The 25,150-nt window shown below is 52.5% G+C and overlaps 1 protein-coding gene across 2 annotated transcripts; it reads right to left on the bottom strand.

The window, feature by feature from the left end:
• Positions 1-290: 290 nt before the first annotated feature.
• LOC132217566 (liver carboxylesterase 1-like) lies at positions 291-23,161 on the bottom strand. 2 transcript variants are annotated; one of them, XM_059668001.1, is made up of 14 exons: positions 22,997-23,161; positions 18,266-18,470; positions 15,639-15,783; positions 14,269-14,402; positions 11,602-11,755; positions 10,030-10,134; positions 7,929-8,033; positions 6,820-6,858; positions 5,053-5,193; positions 3,529-3,609; positions 3,095-3,269; positions 1,783-1,914; positions 928-1,000; positions 291-646 (listed from the first exon to the last, which is right to left on the bottom strand). In XM_059668001.1, the coding sequence occupies exons 1-14, from the start codon at positions 23,046-23,048 to the stop codon at positions 463-465; spliced, it is 1,725 nt and encodes a 574-aa protein (XP_059523984.1). In that variant the 5' UTR covers positions 23,049-23,161; the 3' UTR covers positions 291-462. The 2 variants fall into 2 exon arrangements, with proteins under 2 accessions (XP_059523984.1, XP_059523985.1); XM_059668002.1 differs by having other exon boundaries at positions 3,095-3,242; positions 22,997-23,160.
• Between the last annotated feature and the right edge of the window lie 1,989 nt (positions 23,162-25,150).

Genomic DNA, 25,150 nt, shown 5'->3' with positions numbered 1-25,150 from the left:
GGTGGTCAAGTGGCCACCTTGCTGCTCTTCTAAGCTTGAGTTCAGTAGGAGACACTGCCAATGCTTGGCTCATGTCCCCTCTATGCTCACTGCCCACACACCCCCACCTCCTCCCCCCCACACACACATACACACACACTGCTGGCTTCTTTCTACAGGCACTTGTGACTCTGCCTGAGGGCTTTGTCCATGGAGCAGAGCAGAGAAGCCCCTGATGAGTGATAGTGTGACTGTCCCAACCATCCCCCAGGAGGATGGGGTAGACTCCAACCCAAGACACAGACACTGACTTGGTCACCGAAAGAACATTATTTCCAAAATTCAGGCTACAGGTGTAGAAGCTCCCCCTCTGTGGTCTCTGCCCACTCCCACCAGACACTAAGGTACCTTTTTGGCCATAAACACCTTCTGTAGAATTACCCCTAAGCTCCCCATATCCTAGAGGCTGGATGGGCCTCCCCTTCACAGCTCAATATGCTCTGTTTGGGGTGACGTCCTGGCTGTGTCCTGGGCAAGGAGCTTGGTGAAGAACGCCACTTCCTCATCTTTCAGCTTCTGGGCTGCCTGGGTGGGGATGCCAATCTGCAGGTACCCTTCCTTCTGGTCATACACGGGCCAATGGGGCAGCCCCTCTCCGTTGGGGTTCCTGGAAACAGAAAAAACATCAAATAGAAAAGCCCCAACGCAACTGTGTGGTCCCAACAACTCCCAGAGATTTGTAGGGACACACCTCCACCCCAGCTTCATCTCTCCAAAAAGACTCAGACGCCTCCAGAAGCAGGGACCTCCCCATCTCCTGGGAAGCCAGTCCCTTTGAGAACTCTCATGTCACAGGTCTCAGGGCCAGGAGTTTGACCATCAGTGTCAGAAGCTAACCCTCCCAACAGATACGCCCTGCCCCTCCCCAGCCCTGCTGTGGCTGCTCACCCATTCCGAGCGAAGTTGGCCCAGAATTTCATCATCATCTTGCTGAGTTCGATCTCCTCTTCAGAGGTGCCGTCTGGAGGGAAGAAGAGAAGTCTTTGCTACTCCACATGTGGTCGTGGGCCCGCAGCAGCCACACCACTTGAGTGCTTGTTGGAAATTCAGAATCTGAGCCCGGACTCCAGACCCACAGAGGTGAAAGCTGTGTTTTAAGAGGACACTGGGTCGTCTGTGTGCACTGGAAGCTGGGGAGGTACTGATGGAGAACTCAGCCCACGGCTGCAGTCAACACATAGACCTTGGTGTTCTCTGCCCGCCCACCCACCCCACCCTCCCTGTTCAGAGTTGAAAGGGTTCCTCAACAGCCAACCGCCACCCAGGATTGTCCCTCTGGGGTGTGTTTTGGATCTCAGCCACCCACTCACATTTTCATTGGATCTGAAAAATAACAGAAGTGCAATGACCCTAAGAAGTCATCCAGTGAGGATATGCCACCAGTGTGTCCCAAACAGGCCTGAGGTGGGTCACACGCAAGTCGTCCATCTCTGCTGATAGTTACGGTATTAAAGACATTTAGGAATATGATCTTTTAGAGAAAGGTTAACACCAATTCTAGCCTTACTCTGACACTCTGATAGACCCTTGTGAGTGGGACCTGACCGGGGACATTCTAGCCTGTGAGCAGGCCCTGTCTTACTGATGCCCATTGTGCACATCAGAGCAAGAGAGAGGGGACCTTTGTCGTTCAACCTGTCACGGTGAATTCGGGAAATGAAGTCTCAGAGAAAAGAAGAAACCTGCCCAAGGCCACCAAACCGAGCCTTGACCCCAGACCCCCCTACCTCCAAGGGCCATCACCTTTCAAAAATGGAGCCCCGAAGACTGAGAAGATTTCATCCCCGTGGTCCCCTATCACCGTCTTGGGCCTCGTGACTGCCGAGAAGCTTGGGCGATACCGAAACTCATACATGTAGGTGGGGGCGCCGGCATCTGAGAAGACATGATTGACGCATGTTCATTTTACCCGTTCCACACCTGCATGGTGTCAAGGCTTCTGGGGGCCCTAAGCACTCAGGGAATTAGTGGCACGCCTGGGTCCTGAGCACAGAACAACAACATGAACAGCGGCGGCCCCTATGAGTGCCAGCGGTGTGCTGGACAGTGTTCCGCACCTGAGGGATCCACATCATGGACAACTGAGATTCGGAAAAGGGTCCTGGCTTACAGACTAGGTGATGGGGGACCCTAGAAAAGGAAGGACCCAGAAGGAACACCTCCTCTCTAGGTGACCTCACCCATTGCTGACCTCACACCCCACCCACACAGCTCTGGGTCAATGCCGTAAGTCCCAGGGTAGACCCAACACCCACGGGGGTGGAAGAGAGCTGACCACAGACATGGAATTCTCCAGAACACCTGCCCCCACACCTGCCACTGCTCACCCCTTTGGGCTTTGCTGGTTACAGACAACACTCCTGATCCTATGCTTGGTTTCACTCCTCCCCCGGCACCACTGGATTAGACCTTGGAAATCTTCCAAGACACATCTCCAAGATTATCCATCCAGCCCCACAGACCCCATCACTCCAGGAGAGGAGCGCCTGTGGCAATTGCTGTCGGTGCCTCGCCGTATCCCTACTTCTGGGCTTGCCCGCCCGGCTTCACCTCCAGCGTCTGGAGCTCTTGGCCTGAGGTCTTCAGCCAGCAGAGACCACTGCGTCCCTAAGTCCAGCAGGCTGGAGCCCTATGGAAGGAGCCACCCCTTGGGAACAGCCTTTAACCAACAACTGATGCAGTTGGAGGCTAAGTACCCCAGCTCCCTCGTCACTCAGGATGACCCTGAGACACGTCTTCTGCTGGGCCCCAGAGCACCGGCACCAGGTGCCCATGGCACACACGTGCTGGACCGTGCAGCAAGCCTGGCTCCCTCTCCTTCCCACGCCACTTCTCCACTCCTCTCCTGGAGTCTCTGGGGTCACCTCCAAATAAACTAGCAGCATTTGGATCCTTTTCTCGGAGTCCACTTCTGGCAGAAACCAAAACAGGACAGCGCCCCACCCCAGGCCACACGGAACCAGCCTCGGAGGCCTGTCTATGCTGAGGGTGGGCTGGTGGTTGGGGGCAGGTGGGTGGGGTTGGTGTCCCTTCCTGTCCAGTCTCTGGGACTCACCTCTGTGGCCACGCGCCACAGTCACAGCTGGGACACCAAATACCACATCTCCCAGCAAATCCAAGAACCGGTCTTTCTTTTTGACAGGGTCGTCTGTCCCTCCTAAATACTTCTCAATGACCACTGGGACCAGTGCCTCAGGGATGTTCTGAAATGGAACCAAGAGTGAAAGGGGCTGCCACCCTGGTTGAGCGACATGGCGTCTCCCGCCAGTGAGCACGGCTGTCAAACCCTCCCTCCCGCAGTGTCCACAGTGATGCTCTCAAATCTTGTGCAAACCCACCCTCCCCAGTGGGAATGTAGGAAAGGCCAAAAGTGGGAAGAAAACCCTCTGGCCCCAGTCTTCATTCTGCCATGTAAGTGCTCAGTGACCTGGGCAATCCCCTGTCCCTCCTTGGGTCTCAGCCCATCCCAGGAATTCCCTAGACACTTACAGTGAAGGAGAAGGACTGCCATAAGAGTGACGAGGCCGTCTTCTCGTCCAGCTTGCCTTCAGAGATCGGGTAACCCATCATCTGTTAAAACACAGGTTAGCAGTCGTGACTCGTTTGGGAACTAACAGGAAGAACCAAACTGACCAAACAACCAAACCAATGCAGGCTGGGAGACAGCTTGTCATGTCTTTACGGGCAAGGACTCTGATGAACTGGGCAAAACCAATGAATGAAAGGGACTTGTATCCAGAAACTCAAGGAGAGTGAAGAAGATGAAGTAAATGTTAAAAGAAGCCGATTCAGGCCTCTGCAATGTAATGCAAGCTAGTGTTGAAGGACAGAGCCCTGGGGGACGACACAGACCTCACAAATACCCCACGCATCTAAGATGACCCAGGAAGCCCCCATCCTGTCATCATGGCTTCGTTACTTCAGCATAACCTTTGAAACCGGGCTCAGGTGAGAAGTGCACAACAGCTCTGCACATAACCATCCCATCCAAACCTCTGCTCTAAGAGCCTTGACCAAACTCTAACACTGCTCCCAGCAGCGTAGGCTGGGTCCCTGGGTGACTGATCCCAGCCCCCTGAGAAGGCTCTGTGCGGCCAGGAGAAGGCACTGTTTGTTCCACCCAAAGCCTGTCTCTGTCCTTAGAGTTGTACATCTACCACCCAAGCGTCTGCTTAAGGACCTGGGAGCCATCCCTCCAAAATGCAGACATGCAGGGGACAACTCTGCTCTCTCTCCCGGTCCCTAACTTCAGTGGGCATCTCGCTGCAACTGACATCCCTGTCTGCTGACATACACACGGGAGAGGTGTGCTTCTCCTCCAGAGCAGTGCCACTTCACAAATCCAGGGGCCTGGTCTCATGGCCATCCCCCCATCACCCCTGCACGGCAGCCTTTACAGGGCTCCAGGCTTGTGCTTCAGGGTTTGAGTGGAGTTTACACTGGATCTTACCCCTGCTGCAGTAATATAACTGAATGAAACCTGTTCCTACCACTTCCACTAGTATCCGGCTTTATCTCTGACAGAAGGGAAAGCCCTTCCTAACATTTAGAAGTCAATTTTACCACAAAAGGAAGGAAGCTCCTCTGACTCTTTCTAATTGGATGACAAAGAGCATGCCTGGGGATTTATGGAGAAACGGGAAAGCATCGAGCCCAGGGGAGAGGCTGCAGGGCCCCAGGCCTTACTCCTGGGCTCCCTTCCTTCCCAGGGCTCAGTTTCTCCATCTGCACAATAATTCTCTCTACCGGCACCGACATTCCAAGGTTCACAGACTGGAGACAATCAGAGTTTGGGAGAGGGGGCCCCAGAACTTCACCACCCAGCTGTCAGTTCGGCCATCCCAGAGAAGGTTTCCATGGAAATGTCAACTCATGCAGAGGGAACAGTTGCCCTGGACCCAGAGTAGGCAGGGGGAGCGGGGAGGTCTGGAGAATGAAGAGATCATGTGACCAGAGATGGGAGGCTGGTGCGATGGTCGCGGAGGTGAGTCTACAAGGCCCACGCAGGCTCACCACTGGAAGAATCCATCCGAACTCTTGCTGGTTGATTCCGACGATGTATGGAACGGTGTTCAGCTGCTTTTCAGCTAGAAGCTCCTCCGGGATCTTCGGCAGCAGCACTCCATCAACCACAGAGGACAGGAAGGGCTGGCTCTGGGAAGAGGACATTACAGTGTCCATGCTGCCCTCCCCGCTCACACCCACGTCCTTCTCTCAGCTGGTCTGAGCATGGCCAGCACCACACACCTGTGTGCCTGTGGGCCGTGGCACAGAGCTCAGGGTCTAACAAAGCAGCTAAGTGTTTGACCCCAGCGGGCAGAACTGGTCCCCAAGGGATTAGCAGTGGGCAGGTGATGGGGGGGGGGATCCCCCTCAAACTGAAATATGTAAAAATATTATGTTAATATTTGTGTTTTATATAAAACTTTCAGCTTGAAGTTTATGTCTATCTATATGTATCTCATGACAGTCAATTCTCATTATTCACGGTGGTTACGCTCTGTAAAGTCACTGTGGACTCTGAGTTAGTGAAACCTGAGCCACGGCTCCCAAATCCCACTGTGTACACTCAAACCACCAGCAAACTCCATCCCCAGTTCCCAGTTTCATTTCTCTATAATGCTAGCCATCATCAAACACACTCCATATTTTACTTGTTTACTGTACTCTCTCCTCACTCCTAGAGGGCCGGGGGCTGCGTCTGCTTTCTTTGCCTGTGTCACTGGTCTATCCCTCCCTCACCACCACCTCCACCCACTCCCACTCCCCGCTCAAAACTCAGGTTCTGGCACATAGTACTCAGTGCTAATGAAATCTTTGTTGAATGACTGAATGCATTTCATTCAATCCTGAAGACACTTTTCAGTGTAAGTGCTACTGTCCCAGAGAGAAAACAGAGGGGGTAGGACTGGGAGACATTGCAGAGGTAAAGGCATGGGAGCCTGGTGGCCCTCTAGAAGGTGGGAGGAGAGGAGGAAGGTGAGGGGCCGACCCTGTTGGAGTTTCCTGTGTGGCTGCGAGGAGTGTCCTCAGGACTGAGGTTCCTGGCTTCCTTCCTGGTGACCCTGCACATAGTGGCTAATCGGCCCTGCAGCCTCACAGGAGATCTGGGCTCCTCCGTGCAGGGTCCTGAACCCCTGATGCAGTTACCTCCCTCTCCCCGAGGTGGGAGTTTCTAGTGCAGCTTTCTCCCACTGGGAGCAGGAAATAAAAACAAGGGTGTAGAGCCCAGACAGCCTGGGTCAGTGGTTGAGTGTCGACCTATGAACCAGGAGGTCACGGTTCAATTCCCAATCAGGGCACATGCCTGAGTTGCAGGCTCAGTCCCCAGTGTGGGGTGTGCAGGAGGCAGCCAATCAATGATTCTCTCTCATCACTGATGTTTCTATCTCTCTCTCCCTCTCCCTTCCTCTCTGAAATCAATATAAGTATACATCTTTTTAAAAAAACTACTAAAAGAAAGAAAGAAAGAAAGAAAGAAAGAAAGAAAGAAAGAAAGAAAGAAAGAAAGAAAGAAAGAAAGAGTGTAGATCGAGCCCAGGAGACACAGAGTTAGTGACAAAGAGCACTGGACCGGGAGTCATAGGAACAGGTTGTGGTCCGACATCTGGTCCTCCTGGCTGTGTTACCCAGGCAAGTCACTGCCCCTCTCTGGGCCTCAGCAATATAAACACAAGGAGTTACTATGCGTCCACAGGGAGAAGTCTTTCATGCATCTTCAACTGGAGCTTAAAGGTGTCAAGATTTGAAACTTGTGATCCAGAAACCAAGGGTCCTTACCTCTCGGGGGTCTCCATGTAAATCAAGACGGAAAAAATTCTGTGAAAACAAAGGCAGAGCATGTGGGTGAGAGGCTTCCTGGGAGAAAGGCTGGGTCTTGGTCAGCTGCCGCCAAAGGTATCAGGTTCTCCCTCCAGGTGCCGCCCTGACTGGCCAAGAGGAAGTGAGTAGGGCACTGGCTCCCCTGGGCATGAGCTCAGGGTCTAGCTGTGTGTGGGGGAGGGGAGCTCTGGGGAGGATTTCTGTTGCCTGTGCCTGCCCTGCCCTCCATCCATTTCCCCTTCTTGTTGGGACTGATAGATGGATGAACTGATGGATGGGTAAATGGATGGATTTGGTCAATACATGGAATATGGGTGCATTGGATGGTTGAGTGGATAAATGGGTGGTAACTAGTATATACATGATAAATGGATCACTGACTTTAGAGGAATGAATGGTAAAGATATATGGCAGCTGGATGATGCATGAGCGATTGGTAATAGATAAATGAAAGTTATGGATAGATTGATATTAGGATGAGGAAAGGATATTGATGAAATGGATATATGTGTAGAGGGATAGACATAATATGATGATGAATGGATGGATGGTCAGCCTAGGATCACAACTGAGGCAGGGTCTCAGAAAATCTAGAACCTTGGGCCACCACTGGGTCATAACTGATCATTTCTAAATTAACCAATAATCAGTTTGACAACCTTTCTGAAATCTTTGTTCTTGATATCCCCCTTCCCCACATTCAGGATGGTAGTTACCTCTAGGAGTAAATAGTGTCTAATTTGTTTAAAAATATATCTCTGAAAACAAGAATGGCACTACATTACTATTTGACCAAGCTGGAGGATTATAACACGATTGATCACTATGTTAGTTTTTGACTTTGCTAACATTTCAGATATTTCGTAATAAAAGAGAAGAAAAGAAATTCCCTATTTAGGTTGAGGGGTGCCATTAATCCTGAGGGGAGACCCTGTCCCAGGCAGTGTTTCTGAGACAAGGGAGCAGCTGAGAGGATAAAGCCTGGGGCCAAGTTCCCAGGGCAGTGGGGGGGGGGGGGGGGGGGGCGGGGAGGGGAGCCTGTTTGGAACGTAAAGGGTGGAACCTACCATCTTCAGCGACGTCTCCAGAAGCTCATCCTCTGACTTCTGGCGCAGGCAGTGCACCATGACCGCCGAGGTGGTGGTTTTACAGCCGGCAAAGGTAGCGATTTGCTGCAGAAATCACAGGGACAGTAGCATTCAAGAGCCCTGTCCCTCCTGTCAACCAGTTGATGTTCCATCCCAACCTTAACTTCTAAAGGCACCGGACGGGGAGAGCGGGTAGCATACATTTCTCTGGACCAGCAGGCGTGGGCCCTGGGCCTCAGTCATGCCAATTCTGCCACCTCTGTGCAGGTTTTCTTCTCTCTTAAAATGGCCAAAGACTCTCACAGCCGGATGTCTGCAGAGGGGCAGCTTGGAGTGGGCTTTAGGGCATGGCGTCCAGAACCCCACTGTCTGGTTTCACATCTCAGCTCATCCTCTCACTAGCCTTTGGTCTCTATCTAGGGAATCGTGCACAGTGCGGCCAGAGGAGAAGTTGACACAGAGAGAAGAAAGCAGGTTCTTCCATGGCGGCCGTGGAGAGGGTATATTAAGGGGAGCTCAGGGGAAAGTGCAATGAAGAATAAAAAGTCTTAAATTCCCTTCATTGGCCAATTTCTAGTTCCTGTGTGACAGCAGAATCTGCCCCATCTCTGCCACCTATTTCCTCTCAATAAATCCCCCATTTCCTGACTTAAGCCTGGCCAAGTGGACTTCTGCTGTTTACAACCAAAGAGTTCTGGAAAACCTCGAAATTCTCACCGTCTTCGTTTCCTCCCCTCCTCTCTACCAGCCAGCCCCTTTCAGCCTGGAGGCTGCCTCCACTGAGCCACGAACCAGAAAACCACTCTCACAGCCCAACTACAATGCTCCCACCCCAGACCCGGTGAGCGCTGGTGAGCAGAAGCCTACCCGCCCCTGCCCCCCCCCCCCCCCCCCCCCCGTTGCGCTCCCTTCCTCCTTGGATCCCTAACAGTCTCCAGATAAAGACAAAGTCCTCCCCGGGTCCCAGGCAGCAGGGCCCCTGCCAATGTCCCCAACCTCAGCTCACTCCAGGTTCCCTCTGCTCTTTCTGCTCTGGCCTCATCAGCCTCTCTCTCTCTCTCTCTCTCAGACACTTCCTCCTGCCACAGGACATTTGCACACGTCCCTCCCCTTCCTCAGACATTCATTTCTCACCAAGCACATTATGCTCATCCTGGGGATCTCACGTTAGTGATCACTTTCTTCAGGGAGCCTTTCCCCTACACCCTGGACTAAGGGCTCCTTCTGAACTCTGTCATGATGTTAAGTGCCTCTCCTTCCTGCTCCTGCCATGGCTGACATTGTATGACTATGTGATTATGTAGTCGTTAATCTCTCCCCTTCATTAAATGGAAGCTACACAAGGCTGCTAGGTGTCTGGCTGTATCAAAATTATTTGTTGCCCGGCCAGCATGGCTCAGTGATTGAGCATCGTCTTATGAACCAGGAGGTCACCCTTTAATTCCCAGTCAGGGCACATGCCTGGGTTGCAGGCTTGATCCGCAGTGTGGGGCCTACAGAAGGTAGCCAATCAATGATTCTCTCTCATCCTTGATGTTTCCATCTCTCTCTCTTCATCTCTGACATTAATAAAAAATATGTATGTTTAAAAAAATTATTTGTTGAGGCAACAAATGAATTACAAACAAATTCTCCAGGAAACCAGTCTAGTCACAAGGCCCCTCGGGCAGAAACCACTCCAGGCCCATATGTGGCAAGGGTCGGGGTCCCCAGAACTCAGGCCCTCTGAGAGATGACACGTGGTGACAGTTCACTCCCCACGCTCTGCCCGGTAGCCCACCGTGCACGCTCTGGGGAGTGTGGTCCGCAGACAGTGATGGTGCTGGCAGGCCAGTCAGGAGCCTGAGTCCCCGCTCTGCCCTGATGCCTCGCTGACCTTGGTGAGTGGCCTCTGCTCTCTGGCCCAGTTTGCTCAGAAGTAAAACTGGGAGGGAGGGTGAGGTGCCTCCTTGCTCCTCCACTCAGCCATTCTGCTGGGATGATTTCGATGTGCCAGCTGAATCCCATGGCAATGCAGGCCCCCCGAGGACTCCAGGGGAGCAGAGCAAAGGGGGTCAGGGCTGCCCAGCAGGAGACCTACCTGAGCTGTGGCCTTGATGTCTTTCTTGACCATGCCAGAGATGAGGGACACACCACTCTGGGAGATGGCCCGGTGGAAGAGATTCTTGGCCAGGGGAGATAATAGCTGGGAGGGGAGCAGAGACGAACAGAGTTGAAGCTCACGGGGAGGGGACCTCAAGAGCTTCCCTAGCTCCATCCTGGCCCATTCCCCTGGGCTCAGTGGACATAACAGGGCCCCGCCTGGCCTGTTCCCCAGGCTGACCCTGAGGCCCTATTTTTGTAAGAAAACCTCAGCTGGTAAGAGCCAAAGGAACAGAGCAAGGAACACAACAGGAAGTGTGTGGCAAGCGCCAACTGTAACCATCAAAAGTATCTGAAAGACTGTTTGGCAATTCCTGGTAACACTTTCAAGACAGACTTCTGCGTCTACATTTCCATTCTTAAGAACTCACCCTAACCAAGGTGATCCCGGACGCACATGATGGTGTCTGGGGTGCCCGTGCTGCTCATGATGGGGAACGCGGGCAGAGACCCTAGGTTCCAACATGAAGGCATTGAGTAAATAAGCTACTTTTTAGTTCTTACCATGGAATACTATAAAAATAAAATTATTGGAGAGCGCTTCATGGTTAGGAAAATATTTATATTAGATTGTAATGTTAAGAACTTTTTTCTTATTTAAAAAATCATGGATAAATGATACATAGATAGATAGATAGATAGATAGATGATAGGGTGAGTCATCAAAAAAAGACTAGAAAAGTAAGTGTCAACATGTCCATGGTGACAATCCCTGGGTAATAACATTGTAGGTCAATTCTTTTCTTCTTTGGGCATATCTGTACCTCTCCTCTTTCTCCACTTCACAAAATATAAAAGCTTCCTCTGAGTATTTAATTATGAAAGCAAACTTGTTTTAAAATATGGTAGCAGCACAGACACTCTGCTCAGCTGTGAGGCAGATGGAGGGGTTCTGGCAGCTCCCAGCGCCTTCTCATCTGGTTCTCCATCTTTGATTCTCTCCATGTCCTCTCCGGCCCCATCTCCCACACCAGGCTCCCAGGTGTGTCTGTGTCCCCTGTCCCATCCCCACCCCTAGACTCCCCTCCCCTCCCCTCTCACTTGCTTCCCCCAGCCCAGCTCCCTCCCGTGTTCACAGAGACCGCCTTCCTCCTTCGTGGGCATGGACAAACCACAAGAATCCCTGTTCTTACTGAGTGCTCATGGCCTCCTGATATGTGAATCTGGCTTTAGGCCACACAGCGACACTCAGCCCAACTCTCACAGCTGCCTCCTCTTCCTCATAATTTATACCCACCCCTGCTCCCCAGGAGAAGGAGGAGAGTCCTCGTGGAGAAGGGATTAGGAACTCAACCAAGTCAGGAGGAATGTTGCAGGCCTGGGCTGGAGATGAATATGGCCCCAGGATGCTAGCGGAGCCCTGAGCTCCTGGGGGAGAGTTGGGCCATTAGGTTTCCAGTATCTGCTCGGTGCAGAGTAGGGCCAGCCTTGAACCCAGGTCTTGTTAATAAAGGCCAGCGGGTCTCCCAGGGAGCACATCCAAAGCCACATCGGGGGCAGGAACACTTACAAGAACAGAGACACTTTCACCTCCCGCAGACTCTCCGAAGATGGTCACAGAGCCTGGGTCCCCTCCAAAGTTGGCAATGTTCTCCTGGACCCAGCGCAGTGCGGCCAGCTGGTCTAAGTGACCCCAGTTGCCCCGGCTGTGTTCATCCCCTGTGCTGTGGGTAAGAGAACAGTATGGGGCGGGGGCGGGTTAGAGTCATCATGGCAGGATTCCCAGGACCATAGCTTGGGCTGGGGGCTCTAGGTGAGCCCTCCGCAGCCCAGACTCACAGGTGTAGCATTGTTTGTTTAGCTCTTCATTCATTCACCTGGCATGTACTTACTGAGTATCTGCTATGTGCCAAACACTTTTCTAAGAGCCCTAAGCAAAATAGGCAAAATCTCTAACTACAAGGAGCTCACATTATAGATCGTCAACAAATAAACAGGTACATATCTACTTATATAAAACCCTGGATTAAGTTCATCACGACCGGGTCTGGAGACCAAGCGGAAGGAAGTCAGTCCTGCAGGGGTTGTCTTGGCAAAGGCTGCGCCCTCCCCTGAGCTGTTTCCTGGAGCTGTTTCTGGTGAGGGTGGGGTTTGAGGCAGGAACCCGCCCTAGAAGCGTGGACACACTGAATCCTGGGTGCTTTTGCCAAGGGTTGCCCCCTCCCCAGCTGTTTCCCATGTGGCCTGAGGGAAGAACCCACCCTTAGACCACCAAGGGCGCCCAGCAGCAGTCAGTCCTGGGTTGCTGAGGTGGAGGCCATGGCGTGGTAGAACTCTGGTTCTGGCCCATCAGGGGGCATGGCCGACCTTCAATCCACACCCTGACAGTAGAAAGGAGGGAGCCCCATTCCTCACAGAATCAGCTGTTGGCTAGCTTGCTGTCAGTGGCCTGCCAGCCAGGAACCCCACTCTACTGCACCCCAGAGCCTGACAGGAGGGAGGAGGGAGCCCCTTTCCTCAAGAAATCAACAGGTGTCCAGTTTGCTGTCAGGGGCCTGCCAGCTAGCAATCCTATTCACCTGCACCCTGCCGCTGACAGCAGGGAGGAGAGAATATGTTTATAGACCAACTATTGGAACAAAGTACCTCTGAAGCCAAAAGAAGCCAATGTTGGCAACAGAATAGAGAGTTAGAAACATTGATGAGAGAGAAACATCTATCACCTGCCTCCTGCAAACTCCCCACTGGGGATGTACCCGCAACCAAGGTCCATGCCCTTCACTCCCCACTGGGGATGTGCCTGCAACCAAGGTACATGCCCTTGACTGGAATCCAACCTGGGACCGTAGAGGCCGCAGGCTGATGCGCTATCCACTGAGGGCAATTAATTAGTTTAGGGCAATTAATTCCCTTTTAATGTGCACGAATTTTGTGTACTATGCTACTAGTAAGAATATAACACCAGTTAGCAAAAATGCTCTCAGGATAAATAAAACAGAGTCAGGAAAAAGGCAGGGGTGGGGCAGTGGGGTCTTATTTCAGATCAGATGTCTAGGGAAGGCTTCTCGGAGGCAGCCACATCTGAGTAGAGATCTGAATGAATGAGCACAAGAACCTTGCAAATATCCAAAGAAAGGAATTCCAGGTGACAGAGATAGCACATGCAAAGGCCCCAGGGTCCAGTGAACAAACGTGTGAATGCAGAACATGCAGCCAAGAGAAGGAAGTATTTCAAAGAGGTGTGAGGGGTCATGTGTGGATGCTACCAAGGTTGGGCCCAGAGCTGGTGGGTCACAGGAGACCTCCTCCTCCACCAGAACAGTCCGGTGGTGTGGTCTGAGTAGAAACCTGACTGGTGTGGGGACAGGAAAGACTGGAAGGAGAGAAGGCGTGGAGAGCTGATGGACCAGTTTTAATGTAACGGGGAGCAGAGAAATGGGCCGGGGGGGGGGGGGAGGGGGTGAAAGAGATGAAGAGTCTCAATGAAGGCATTGCATCCTGGGACATGACTCCCCTAATACCCTCCTCCAGCCCTACAGGTCTTTCCAGTGAGTATCCACCCCACCTCCTGTCTATCAGCCATCGCAGGGTCCAAGGTCCAGGGGCCAGTGCATTGAGAAAACCTACCAGAAACTCTGCCCTAAGGAACCCTGGCTCCTGTCTGCACGGAGATTCCATCAGAAGACTCTAGCCTTGGCTCATGCACGTGCCAAATGCTGAAGCAAACGGTGCAAGTGACCCCGACATTCCTCCTGGGAGGGTTGGCCTCTGGAATATGATGCTCTAACACCTCCCAGCTCCAGCCACACGTTCCCTCACCCAGAAGCATTCACCGAGCTCCCGCCCAACTCTGCCCTTCCCTCCTTTCCCATGAGAGGTGAGGTGTTGAACCTGCCGCTCTAACTGCTGTGCTGCTGTCATTCCCCAGGTGTGCCCTGTGCTGTGGCAGCACAGGTAAACAGGAGGTGAGCATTTCAGAGGCGGGAACGTTTGAGTTGGGCCTTATGGGATGCATAGGAGTGGGTCAAGTAGAACAGGCATTCCAGGCAGAGGGAACAGCGCATGCAAAAGCTCAGAGGCAGGTGGACCAGCATGGTTGGGAAATGAGACGGTGTGTGGAGCCCAATTATGAAGGGATTTGGACGCCTTCCTGGGGAGCTGACATGACATGACCAGAGCTGGGTCCTGCCACCCTCACTTCAAGGGCCCACGTGCTGTGCGGAGTCCAATATCTTACCTGAAGAATCCCCAGAGGCCCAGGCGGTACTGAATGATCACCACCACCACGTTTTCATGGGCAGAGAGGGCTAGCCCGTCATAGGTTGATGCCCCGCCCACCACCAGACCTCCTCCGTGGATCCACACCATCACCTGGACAGGGAGGAAGCAACCACACAGGTCACAGATAGGAGCAGAGCTGGGAAGGACCTCCAAGGGTTGTCTGGTTGATCAGGACTGAAGGAGGCTGTTCTCTGAAGCTCATCAGCCCCCAGCAAAGGTGAGGCAGGCAATCACTCTCCTCCCCACTCCTCCAGCAGGGACAGGCCACCCCCCACCCATGCACCTGGCTGCCCCTGCCTGTCTCTCCAGCCCCAGTGCTGCCTGCTCCCAAGGCTCTTCATGCTGAGAACAGCATCATGGGAATGGCCAAGGCCAACAAGGTCATCTTCCTCAAAACAGTCCCATCATCCTCATGCCTGGGCCCCTCACCCGCTCAGCACACTCTGCCTGGGCAGCCCTTGGATTTCAGCGTCATTAGTCACCTCTGTGCGGTGAATTAAAGTCCTCTCATGTGTGTGAATGACTATCTCAAGAAACATCCATGCCCCCAGTGGTATCTCTTCCTTACAGTCCTCCCTCTGCACCCCAGGGACTGCCCCCAGCAGATCTACCCCCACCTTCTGGCTGCCCATCTCTGGGCCTCTGTGTATTGAGGAAATGTTGACTCACTGGGACATCTCCCCAGCCAAAGACAATAAGAAAGGGAAATTAGCTCAGGAACATCTCAAATATTGAGGCAAAGACAAAGACAAAGGACAATGCTTCTTGGACTGCCCCCGACTCTGCCTCCACACCTCTGTGCCACCCTGGGACACTAGTCAGAGCAGGATCTTTGCGCCTGACAAACACCACCCATTGGCTCGACTTTTCATGGAACCCTTGCCCTGGTCCTGCCAACACATCTGGGTGGCCTCGACTTCACGGTTTCTCTGTCTTAAAGGGTGGGTTGGGGTGTTGCCTTCTCGGTGAGGTTCCTTCAAGCTCTAACTTGACTGGAAAGCATGCCTTAGCTTCTCTGGCAATCAGATTCCTAACCTTGCAACTATCAGTAGTCATGCTTGTCCCTCTGTTCGCATGAGAGAACGTGGAAAGAACTGATGATAGGTTATAAATGTAAAGCAAAGTCCCCTGGAGGCACCATGACTATCGCCGGGGGAAACTGAGGGATGGAGAACATGTTACCAGGGGTCACTTGGCCTGGCCAGGGAGAGCAAAGGAATCCCGGGGCCGCTGAAATAGCCGTGGCTGGGACACTCCCCCTCACACTGCCTTCCTCCTCCCCGGTCCACACCAGGAGATCGCTCCGACATGGCACGCACACCTTACCGGCAGCCTGCTCTTCCTGCTCAAGTCGGCGGGAGTGTAGATGTTTAGGTAAAGGCAGTCTTCAGAGAACTTGAGAGGAATGTTCTCCTTTCTGTTGGTAAAGAGCTCTGAAAGCACCTGGGCTGACACAGCATCTTGGGAGCACCTTGGGGAGGTAGGGAGAGAGATATCCTCAGGTTCAGCCAGAGCTGCGCACAGAGCCGTGGCCTGGGAGCTCTGTGCCTATGCAAAGCTGTTCTTACCAGAGGGAAGACGTTGAGTGAGTAGGAAGCCATAAGCAGGGTCCCTGGGGCTCACTAAAGCCTCCCAGCATCATGTATAGTGAGAAGCCCTGGCTCTTCTCCTCACCCTGACAATTCCGGATGTACCAGATCAAGGACAGGAGGCTGCATGGCTACTGCCCACCTGGGCGATGATCGTTCTGACACCCTGGATGCAGCCTGGCTCTGTGTTGGGCTCCCACAGAGGGTGCGATGGGGCCGTTGCACCTCGACCAGGTAACCCATGTGGTCGAGTCCACAAGAGACTCCCATTCACTCAAATGGCAGCAGACGTGTGGGGCCCGTGACAGGTCAGGGGTTAAATATTTGCAGGGCAACATCAGGAGAAATGCCGCAGGCCCTGGTTTCCCTGCTCTGGGCCCTCATCTGCTAGGTTTGAGTGAGGGGAGTGGTTTCTGGAAGAATCTTGCAGCCCTGACATGCTAAGAGTCTATCACCAACACATCCATCCCCGGCAAGTGCTGTTGCTTGCCCTGATAACAGACTGTGAGCAGCCGGCACAGATGACAATTGGCGAGTTCTCCCAGTGAGTCAGGCATTCATTACTCCTTGTGACCAGGTAACTAGACACACCTGGGAAATGAGAACTTGCCAGGTCCACACTCCAAAGCACTCCCACCCACACAACCTCCTGGCTCACCCCACTCTCCAAATAGAGCAAAGTCCAAGTCAGGAGAATAAATAGAGTCAGTACCTCTGATCCCCATCAGCTGCTTAATTAAAAAAAAAAAATTTTTTTTCCCAAAGTACTTATCCTATTGCAACATATTACATAAGTAGAGGCTCAGTGCACGAAAATTTGTGCACTTGGCGGGTCCCTCACCCCAGCCTGTGCCCTCTGTCTGGGACCCCTTGGGGGATGCCCACCTGCTGGCTAAGGCCCGGGGAGTGTGTCCAAGCTGACAGTCAGACATCCCTCTGGCAGCCTGGGAACCCTCAGGGGATGTCCACTTGCCAGCGGGAAGCAGGCGTAAGCTGCAGTCGGACATACTTAGTGCTTCTGAGGAGGTGGAAGAGGCTCCCACCACCACCACTGTACTGGCAGCCATTAGCCTGGCTTGTGGCTGAGCAGAGCTCCACCTGTGGGAGCGCATTGATCACCAGGGGGCAGCTCCTACATTGAGTGTCTGCCCCCTGGTGATCAGTGTGTGTCATAGTGACCAGTCATTCCCAGTCGTTCTGCTGTTAGGGTCAATTTGCATATTACTCTTTTATTACATAGGATAGAGGCCTGGTGCACAGGTGGGGGCCAGCTGGTTTGCCCTAAAGGGTGTCCAGGATCAGGGTGTGGGTCCCGCTGGGGTGCCTGGCCAGCTTGGGTGAGGGGCTGATGGCTGTTTGCAGGCTGGCCAAGCCCCCCAGCGGGAACCCTCACCCTATGGGTGTGTGGCCAGCGTGGGTGAGGTGCTGAGGTCTGTTTGCAGGTTGGCCACACACTCTTCAAGGTAGGGTCTCTACTGGGGTGCCTGGCCAGCCTGGGTGAGTGGCTGAGGGCCATTTTCAGGCTGGCCACATACCCTGACAACCGAAGTTCCCAGGCTCTCCTTTTTTCTGGGATTTATTTATCTTCTATAATTGAAACTTTGTAGCCCAGAGCGGAGCCCAGGGCCAGCAGGGCAGGCGGGAAGCTTGGCTTCCTCCATCGCCGGGGGAACCCAAGCCTCTTGCTCAGTCCAGCTCAGTGGCTGCCACCATCTTAGTTGGGTTAATTTGTATACTCACGCCTGATTGACTTTGTGGGTATGGCTTGTATGACTTGAGCATAGCAGAGGGACGGTTCATTTGCATGTTTCTCTTTATTATATAGGATGTATGTATTAATTTGCATATTGTTTATCATGTATCTCTCCCAGCTGGAACACAAGCTCCATGAAGGTAGGAATATCTGTTTCATTCACTAATGGAGCCCAGGAACCTAGAATATGCCTGGCACAAAGTAGGTGCTCAATAAATACTTGTTGGATAAAAGGCTCTAGCATGCAATGGGAGTTTTGGAATTTGTTGTTGTTGTTTATATATTTTTATTGATTTCAGAGAGGAGGGAAGAGGGAGAGAGAGATAGAAACATCAAGGATGAGAGAGAATCATTGTTCAGCTGCCTCCTGAACACCCCTTACTGGGGATCGAGCCCACAACCCAGGCATATTGACTGGGAATCAAACCGTGACTTCCTGGTTCATAGGTTGACGCTCAACCACTGAGCCAGTCAGGCTGGGCTGGAATGTTTTTAAGGATCTACCATATCTTAAGGATCCAGAACAATGGAGAAGGCACTCAGAGGCGTGCCTTAGCGCTTGCCCACATCCCTTTGAGGCAAACGTTCCACTAAAAGATGCCAACACTTACATAGGAGGGTAGGAGGTGGCGTTCTTCACGAAGGTCCATGGCTCTGCAGGCTGTGGAGGAGCAAACCTCAGGGGTCCGAGCGGCGGCTTGGCAAAGGGGACTCCCAGGAAAACGGCCACGGGCTGTGCAAAGCCTTCTAGGCTGACATACTCCCCCAGGACCTGGCCCTGCACGGTGTCCACCACAGGTGGTGAAGGTGGGTGCCCTGTGGGCGTGGAGAGGAAATGAGGACACGCCCCCGATGAGAGGTTGGAACTGGACTCCAGGTGGGTCTTGCCCCAGGTGACCCTGAAAGAGTCCCCTCAACTCCATTACTTCTTACGTCAAAAAGAGAGGAGGTGAACCGGCCTTCCTAACTCATAGGGTCCTAAGGAGACCGTGGGAATTGGAGGAATCACAGCATCAAGTACAACATCAATGCAAGGAGAGCTGCTGGGCGCAGACAAGAATTATGGTTTCCATGCTTAGGAGCCTCTGGAAACCATTTTCCATTGAGGTGCTGGTGCTGAGCTACAGGAGGAAAGGGGGAGCAAGCCTGGACCTTGCAGGGGGAATGAGCCACATGCACACTGGACCCTACCGCTGGGAAGGAAGAAGGAAGGGGTGGGTGTCATAGGGAGGTATCTGTTAGGTGTTACAGGAGGAGAAGAGGGAGCCAGGCCTTCTGATTGGTGGCCTCATGGAGGCGGTGGCCTTGGTGCTAGGACTTGTGGGGAAGACTGAACAAGGGGAGATGGAATGGGGTTGGCAGTGGGGGATTGGCGGGGAGAGACACCACAAGGCAAGACCTGCCTGGGGAAGAGAGAATGCCTCATTGTGCCAGAGCGATCTACGGGGAGTGGAAAATTATCCCGGAATGAGAACCTTCATTTCTGCCAGGGCCCCGTGTGCCAGGCTAAGTGTCTGGGCTTTACACAGTGGGTCCATGAGCAGAGCAGCCATGAATATTCTGGAGAACGAGAGAGCAGCACGGTGGGCGTGACAAAGTTCTGGTGGCTCTGAGCAGGGTCACCGAGCGGGGAGAGAGTCCTTCCTCACTGGGCTGAATTCACCTCCTGCAGCCTCCCTATCAGTCCTGGTTCTACCTTCCATGTACCTGAACTTCCAGCCAGGATGGGCCCTTCCTCCCATCTCCTCTTGCCCATCCCCGCAGCCCCAGGGCGTTCAAACATTCCCCTTCGGAAATGGTTCCTAGCCTCTCAGCCTCCAATGGCTCCCCTGCAGGTCCTGACAAAAGGCCAACATCTCCTCAAAGTGTGTGACCAGAATAAGAGCAATTAAGAAAGAGTGAATTGCCCTAACCCGTTTGGCTCAGTGGATAGAGCGTCGGCCTGCGGACTGAAGGGTCCCAGGTTCGATTCGGGTCAAGGGCATGTACCTTGGTTGCGGGTGCATCCCCAGTTGGGGTGAGCAGGAGGCAGCTGATTGATGTTTCTCTCTCATCGATGTTTCTAACTCTCTATCCCTCTCTCTTCCTCTCTGTAAAAAATCAATAAAATATTTTTTTTTAAAAAAGAGTAAATCAAATTTGGACTTAGAAAACTTCCCAGTGACACTGGAGACACTGTTACGCAAAGGAATGTTACAAAACAGCACCCAAGGCTCTGGTCATGAATAGCCAATCGCATATTAATGGGCTGTTTAGGTTGTTCTCCTTTGTTGTGGTGGCTAATGATTACAATGAGCATGGAGAGGGACTTCCTTGGAAGCGTGAGCCTCAAGCTATCAAGGAGTGGTGTGGCTGCAGGTGATGGTTTTTCTATGCATTTTCCAAGTTTTCTGCACTGAGCATAGATTCCATTGTGTAATAGAAGGATTTTTACAAATAAATACAGTGATGTCTATAAGGAATGTTGCAGAAGGGCGTGACCCCTGATCAGATGTGGGGACACAGAAGGGAAAGAAGCTGAAAGAGCTGCCCCAGACCCCGAGTTCCGTTTCAGACAGGTGCAGGGGAGAAGTCAATGAACTACTGGGTGAGAAGACACCACAGGAAGTGAGCCCTTCAAGACCGGAGGAGGCCAGGTGAGCGGGCCGAGGAGAATCATCTCCCTGAAGGTGAAGCTGCAAACCACGGATGTGTGTGACGTCACTGAGGAGGCCAGTGGGGGGGAGAAGAGAAAAAGCTGCAGAGAACGCACAGGGGAAGCTGTGGCTGAGGCTGAGTGGTGGGAGGCGGGCACCCTGGGGGGGGGGGCAGGGTGGAGGTGGGCAGGGTGGAGGTGAGCAGCGTGGAGGCCACGGGAGAAAGGGTGCCACGCGTGCTGAGTGCTTCAAAGAGGGTAAGGAGGGTGACGTCTGAGAAGAAACCAGACTTGATAAGAACCTGACCTTGATGAAGTCAATGATAACCTTCAAGAGACATGAAGAGCTCAGTAGCCCAATTGGCCAGGGTGAAAAAGAGGGTGACTGGTTTGGGAGACCCATGCAGTAATGGTAACAGCGGCAGTTCCCACGTATGCTATAGGTCATGTTTACATGCTGGGCATTTCCTGTGTATCAGATGGGCATCTCGGTGCATTGAATCTTCCCCAGAGCCTTGCCAGGTAGGCAGTAATCTGCCCATTTTACAGATGAGAACACAGAGGAAATGGAGGCAGCCAAGAATGGGCTTTCTTAAGAGGGAAACAGGATGGCCTTGCCAGGAGGTGGCAGCAGTGCGGGAATGCTCCACTCCTAACTTGGCTCCTTTCTTACTCTACCCTGACTCTCAGTCCCCTGCCCCTCAGAGTGCATGCCACCAGAAAGAAATAAAGTCCAGATGGGGCCTGGGCTGTCAGGGTACCGATGGCCACAGCACTGTGGTCCAGGAGCCAGAGATAGTATAAGCATGCAGAAACTTTATTTTCTTTGATCTGGCCTTTATTGTTTTTTTAATATATTTTTTATTGATTTCAGAGAGGAAGGAAGAGAAAAACATCAATAATAAGAGGAAATCAATGATCAGCTACTTTCTGCACACCTCTCACTGGGGATCAAGCCCACAACCTGGGCATGTGCCCTTGACTGGGATCCAACCCAGGATCCTTCAGTTCACAGGCCGACGCTCTATCCACTGAGCCAAACTGGCTAGGGCTGGACTTTATTTTTTTTCCTTTGATTCTAACTGGCCTTACCCAACACCCTGACTCACTCAACTCCCTCTCCCTTGCTCAATCATGTAGCCCAAGCATGTCAAACTCGTGACTGGTGGCCTGTGAGTTGGACATGCTTGATGTAGCACTCAGGACTGCTGGTCAGCATCCAGCAGTCTTAGGAACAAGGTCCTGGTTCAATTGACTACTGATTCAATTTTTTCAATCCTCACCTGAGAAACATGTTTGGAGAAAGGAAGGGAAGCAGAGAGGGAGGAAAGAAGGGAAACATCAATGTGAGATACATAAATCTGTTGCCTCCTATACACGCCCTGACCTGGGATTGACCCCACAACCCAGGTATGTGCCCTGACTGGGTATCAAACCTGCAACCTTTCAGTGCACAGGACGAAACTCAACCGACTGAGCCGCCCCAGTGGGGCTCAATGGACTATTTAGACTGAGTTTTTAATCAACAGAACACAATATCTGGGCCTCAGTTGTGTTTTAGCTCCAGACCCAGGAAAGCAAAATGAGCCCATAGAACAAATCCTCACCATGTTTTTATTTTCTGTTCTGATACGTTGACTGACATCCCAGGTATGGCTGACTCTGGTGGGACTGCCCCTGCCCCCCTTAGAGTGAACCAATTCCTAGAGATAGTCATCAAATTGCCCTTCTAGCATGCCAGAGTCTGTACCCCTGCCCCCCCACCCCCAACAGCTTCTTTCTCAGGCTACCACGCCCCAGCCACTATCTTCCTGCCCTAATCACTCCAGGGCCAGATCCCTGCCAACCTGCCAACCACCACTGAAATTGCCTATTTGTATAGCTTGCCCTGACCTGCAACCACCACCAAGACTCTTGCCACACTCCCTCCCTCCTCCGTCTCCTGACCTACCCACTGCTTCACCTTGTGGCAATCATGGCGGTGGGCCCCCTCTGCCTCTTGGAAACTGGGAGTAACAACCTATTTTCTCAATGAAGTGGCTCTTGATCTGCTGGCCCTCCAGCAGTTTCTATTAAAACAGGCCACTTTATTTTTATTTTTTATTTTTGGTGCCCTTGGCTGGAATCGAACCTTGGGACCCTTCAGTTCACAGGCCAACGCTCTATCCACTGAGCCAAACCAATCAGGGCAATACAGGACACTTTAAAACAACCCCTTCATTTAAGGATTCTTCCGTGGCACTTCCTCTATCCCCAAAGAAACAACCCATTTCATCCTCAGGAGATCCTCCCTTCCTCCCCCCCACCCCCCGCCCCCAGGGAAGTGTACCATCATCACACATTTAAGAGAAGGAGGCGCCCTAAGGACACACACGCCTTTGGAGTCGATGTTAATATGCTGCTAAGCTGCTCTCCACGATTTGGCCACATCTGGACTAATCAGCAGGGGAAATAAACAAGCTCCTGCAGGTCCTTGTGCACAGGAATGAGGTGAGTGTTGGTCCGTGCTCCTGCCGCGTGCCCACGGCCGTCTCCAGGGTCCCTCACCCCTGGGTCTGCTGCAGACTCGGGGATGGCACTCCCATCACGCCGTTTCGGAACCGCACCTGTCACGGGTTTGGCCAGTACGCAGCTCCCCATCTCGCACCAGACACGGATTTCCAAATGTGCCCCCTCCCCCCGCTATCTGTATTTCAGAAGGACTCACCCCAAGCTGTGCAAGCGGCCAGGGAGCCCAGGACCAGAGCCAAGAACCACATCCTGGGAGGACAGCAACTCCAGGGCCTCAGGTCTCTGTGTAAGCTCCTCTGCCTCCAGGAGCTGTGACCTCTACCCCTCAGCTCCCCATCAGCAGCTCCCGCCCCACTGCTGCCCTATGGCCTCATCAGGAAGCAACACAAAACTCCAGGTCTCCCAAAGGACTGCTCGGGGCACAGCCAGGGCCTCTAGGCCACGCCCACCCAGAGGTGACTCTCTTTCCCCTAAACAGCCTGGACACAGCTCTCAGGTTACCTGATAGTCAAACAACCTGTTACATAAGGGCTTCTCATTGGACACTTCAACCTGAGCAGGCAGTGAGCTTCCCAAGGCAGCGGACAAGGGGAGACGGTGGTCTGGGGGTCCTCCCAACAAGGCTGCAAACTTTGTGAGCAACTCTCAGCCCCACAGCTGCTTAACTGGGGAATTTAGGACAAATCTCTTAGCTTCCCATTTGGTGGTGTGTGTGTGTTGGGATTGGGATTGGGGTTGGGGTGGGGGGAATGGGAGGTGTGGAGGGGGAGGTGGTGGTCAGTTCCCAGAGGTAACTGCTTCTATAAAGATTGCCCTGGCCCTATCCGGTTTGGCTCAGTGGATAGAGTGTCAGCCTGCAGACTGAAGGGTCCTGGGTTTGACTGTGATCAAGGGCACGTACTCAGGTACCTCCGGTCGGGCTCGGAGGCAGGGGGCAACCAATCGGTGTGTTTCTCTCATGTCAATATTTCTCTCCCTCTCTCTTCCACTCTCTTTAAATGTCAATGGAAAAATATCCTTGGGTGAGGATTAAAAAAAAAAAAATTAAAAAAAGGGATTGCCCTGGGGTGGGGTTCCTATCTTTTATCTAGGGGGGAAAAAACAGGGGTCATGAAGCACACCCAGATAAAGAGCACCCATATCTCTACCCACATGGTACAACCTGGGTTGTCCTCTAAGCAGAGGCTATTTCTAATCAACACACCACACACACACACACGCACACACGCACACACGCACACGGGCCTTTGCAACCTGGGAACACCGCCTGGCTGCTAGCCTCTGAAGACTGTAGGTGCTGTATCAGCATCTTCAGAGCCCCAGGGTGAATTATTCTTCTGGTCCCACTGTTCAGCCACACCAGGGACACCAACCCGTTCTGCAGGGGCAGCCACCTCCAGACCTCGCCCCGTTCCCGCCTGGCTCAGAGTCCTCTGCAGAAGGGATGGGTGAGGCTGGAGTCTGAAGCCAGACCTCAGCTTGGCTCCCATGCATAAGCCCCCTGCCTCACGTGAACGAGATGCAGTGTTTCTTGTGTCCTTGGGAGGCGGCTGGGAACACAGCTTTCCCTTGGGGAGCTCCCTCAGGTTTCCCGTGTGGAAATGGATTATCTGGAGAGTAAAATCCTAGGAATTGGCCTTAACTCCTAAGCTACTGGACAGTCTTAGGAGAGAAGACACACCCAGGGGCTCCAAATTAATGCCCCACCCCTCTATGTCCATCAATTTACTCAACAGATATATGGTGAGCATGCATGCAAGCAAGCAGCACTGGACAAGTGTGAGCCCATGAGCTACTGTGCCCTTCATTTGGCTTTGTCCTTCACTTGGCTTTGCCCACTAATCATGGCATGAATCAGCACAGGCTCTGTGGTGGAGAACAGGGCACAGGCAGACCAGGGGTTGGGAGGCCCACTGGTTGACACTGGGGGTTCCTTTCTGGAGAAAGAGAGGCTCATGTACCATCCACTCCAAACCAAAATTCTGCGAATCTAGAATTCTGTGACATTTTTCAGTGGAGCCTTGAAGACAGGCAATGTTTCTGGAACCTCAGTTATTTTCATATTAACATTATGTTTCTGCCATGTCAGCACACCATCTGTACTATTGTTAGCAATTTCCCTCCATTGTCTTTTACTTTAAACACACTCATTCAACAAGAAAATGTTACATCATGGCCATACGTGGAAGACCTGGATGACTTGCCACAAATAAAGGTGAGCATGGAAGGTGTGTCACTGCATTTTAAAAAGTAAAACGATGGCAAACATAAAAAGTGAATAATAAGTAATAACACCGCTAACTGATTTATGAAAGTGCAGACCCCAAAATAAGTCACCCAATGGGAAAAG

The sequence above is a fragment of the Myotis daubentonii genome, chromosome 15 (genome assembly GCF_963259705.1).
Source record: "Myotis daubentonii chromosome 15, mMyoDau2.1, whole genome shotgun sequence".
NCBI lineage: Eukaryota > Metazoa > Chordata > Mammalia > Chiroptera > Vespertilionidae > Myotis > Myotis daubentonii.
The sequence above is the reverse complement of the archived record's forward strand: the minus strand, read 5'-3'. Positions and strand labels throughout refer to the sequence as shown.

Excerpts from the sequence above, each read along its gene's own strand:
- LOC132217566 (XM_059668001.1), bottom strand. The coding sequence starts at position 23,048 with ATGTGGTTCTTGGCTCTGGTCCTGGGCTCCCTGGCCGCTTGCACAGCT. Across the intron at positions 15,784-18,265 it reads GCCACCTCCTACCCTCCTAT|GTGCTCCCAAGATGCTGTGT; the intron begins GTAAGTGTTGGC and ends TACCTCCCCAAG. Across the intron at positions 647-927 it reads GCCAACTTCGCTCGGAATGG|GAACCCCAACGGAGAGGGGC; the intron begins GTGAGCAGCCAC and ends TTCTGTTTCCAG.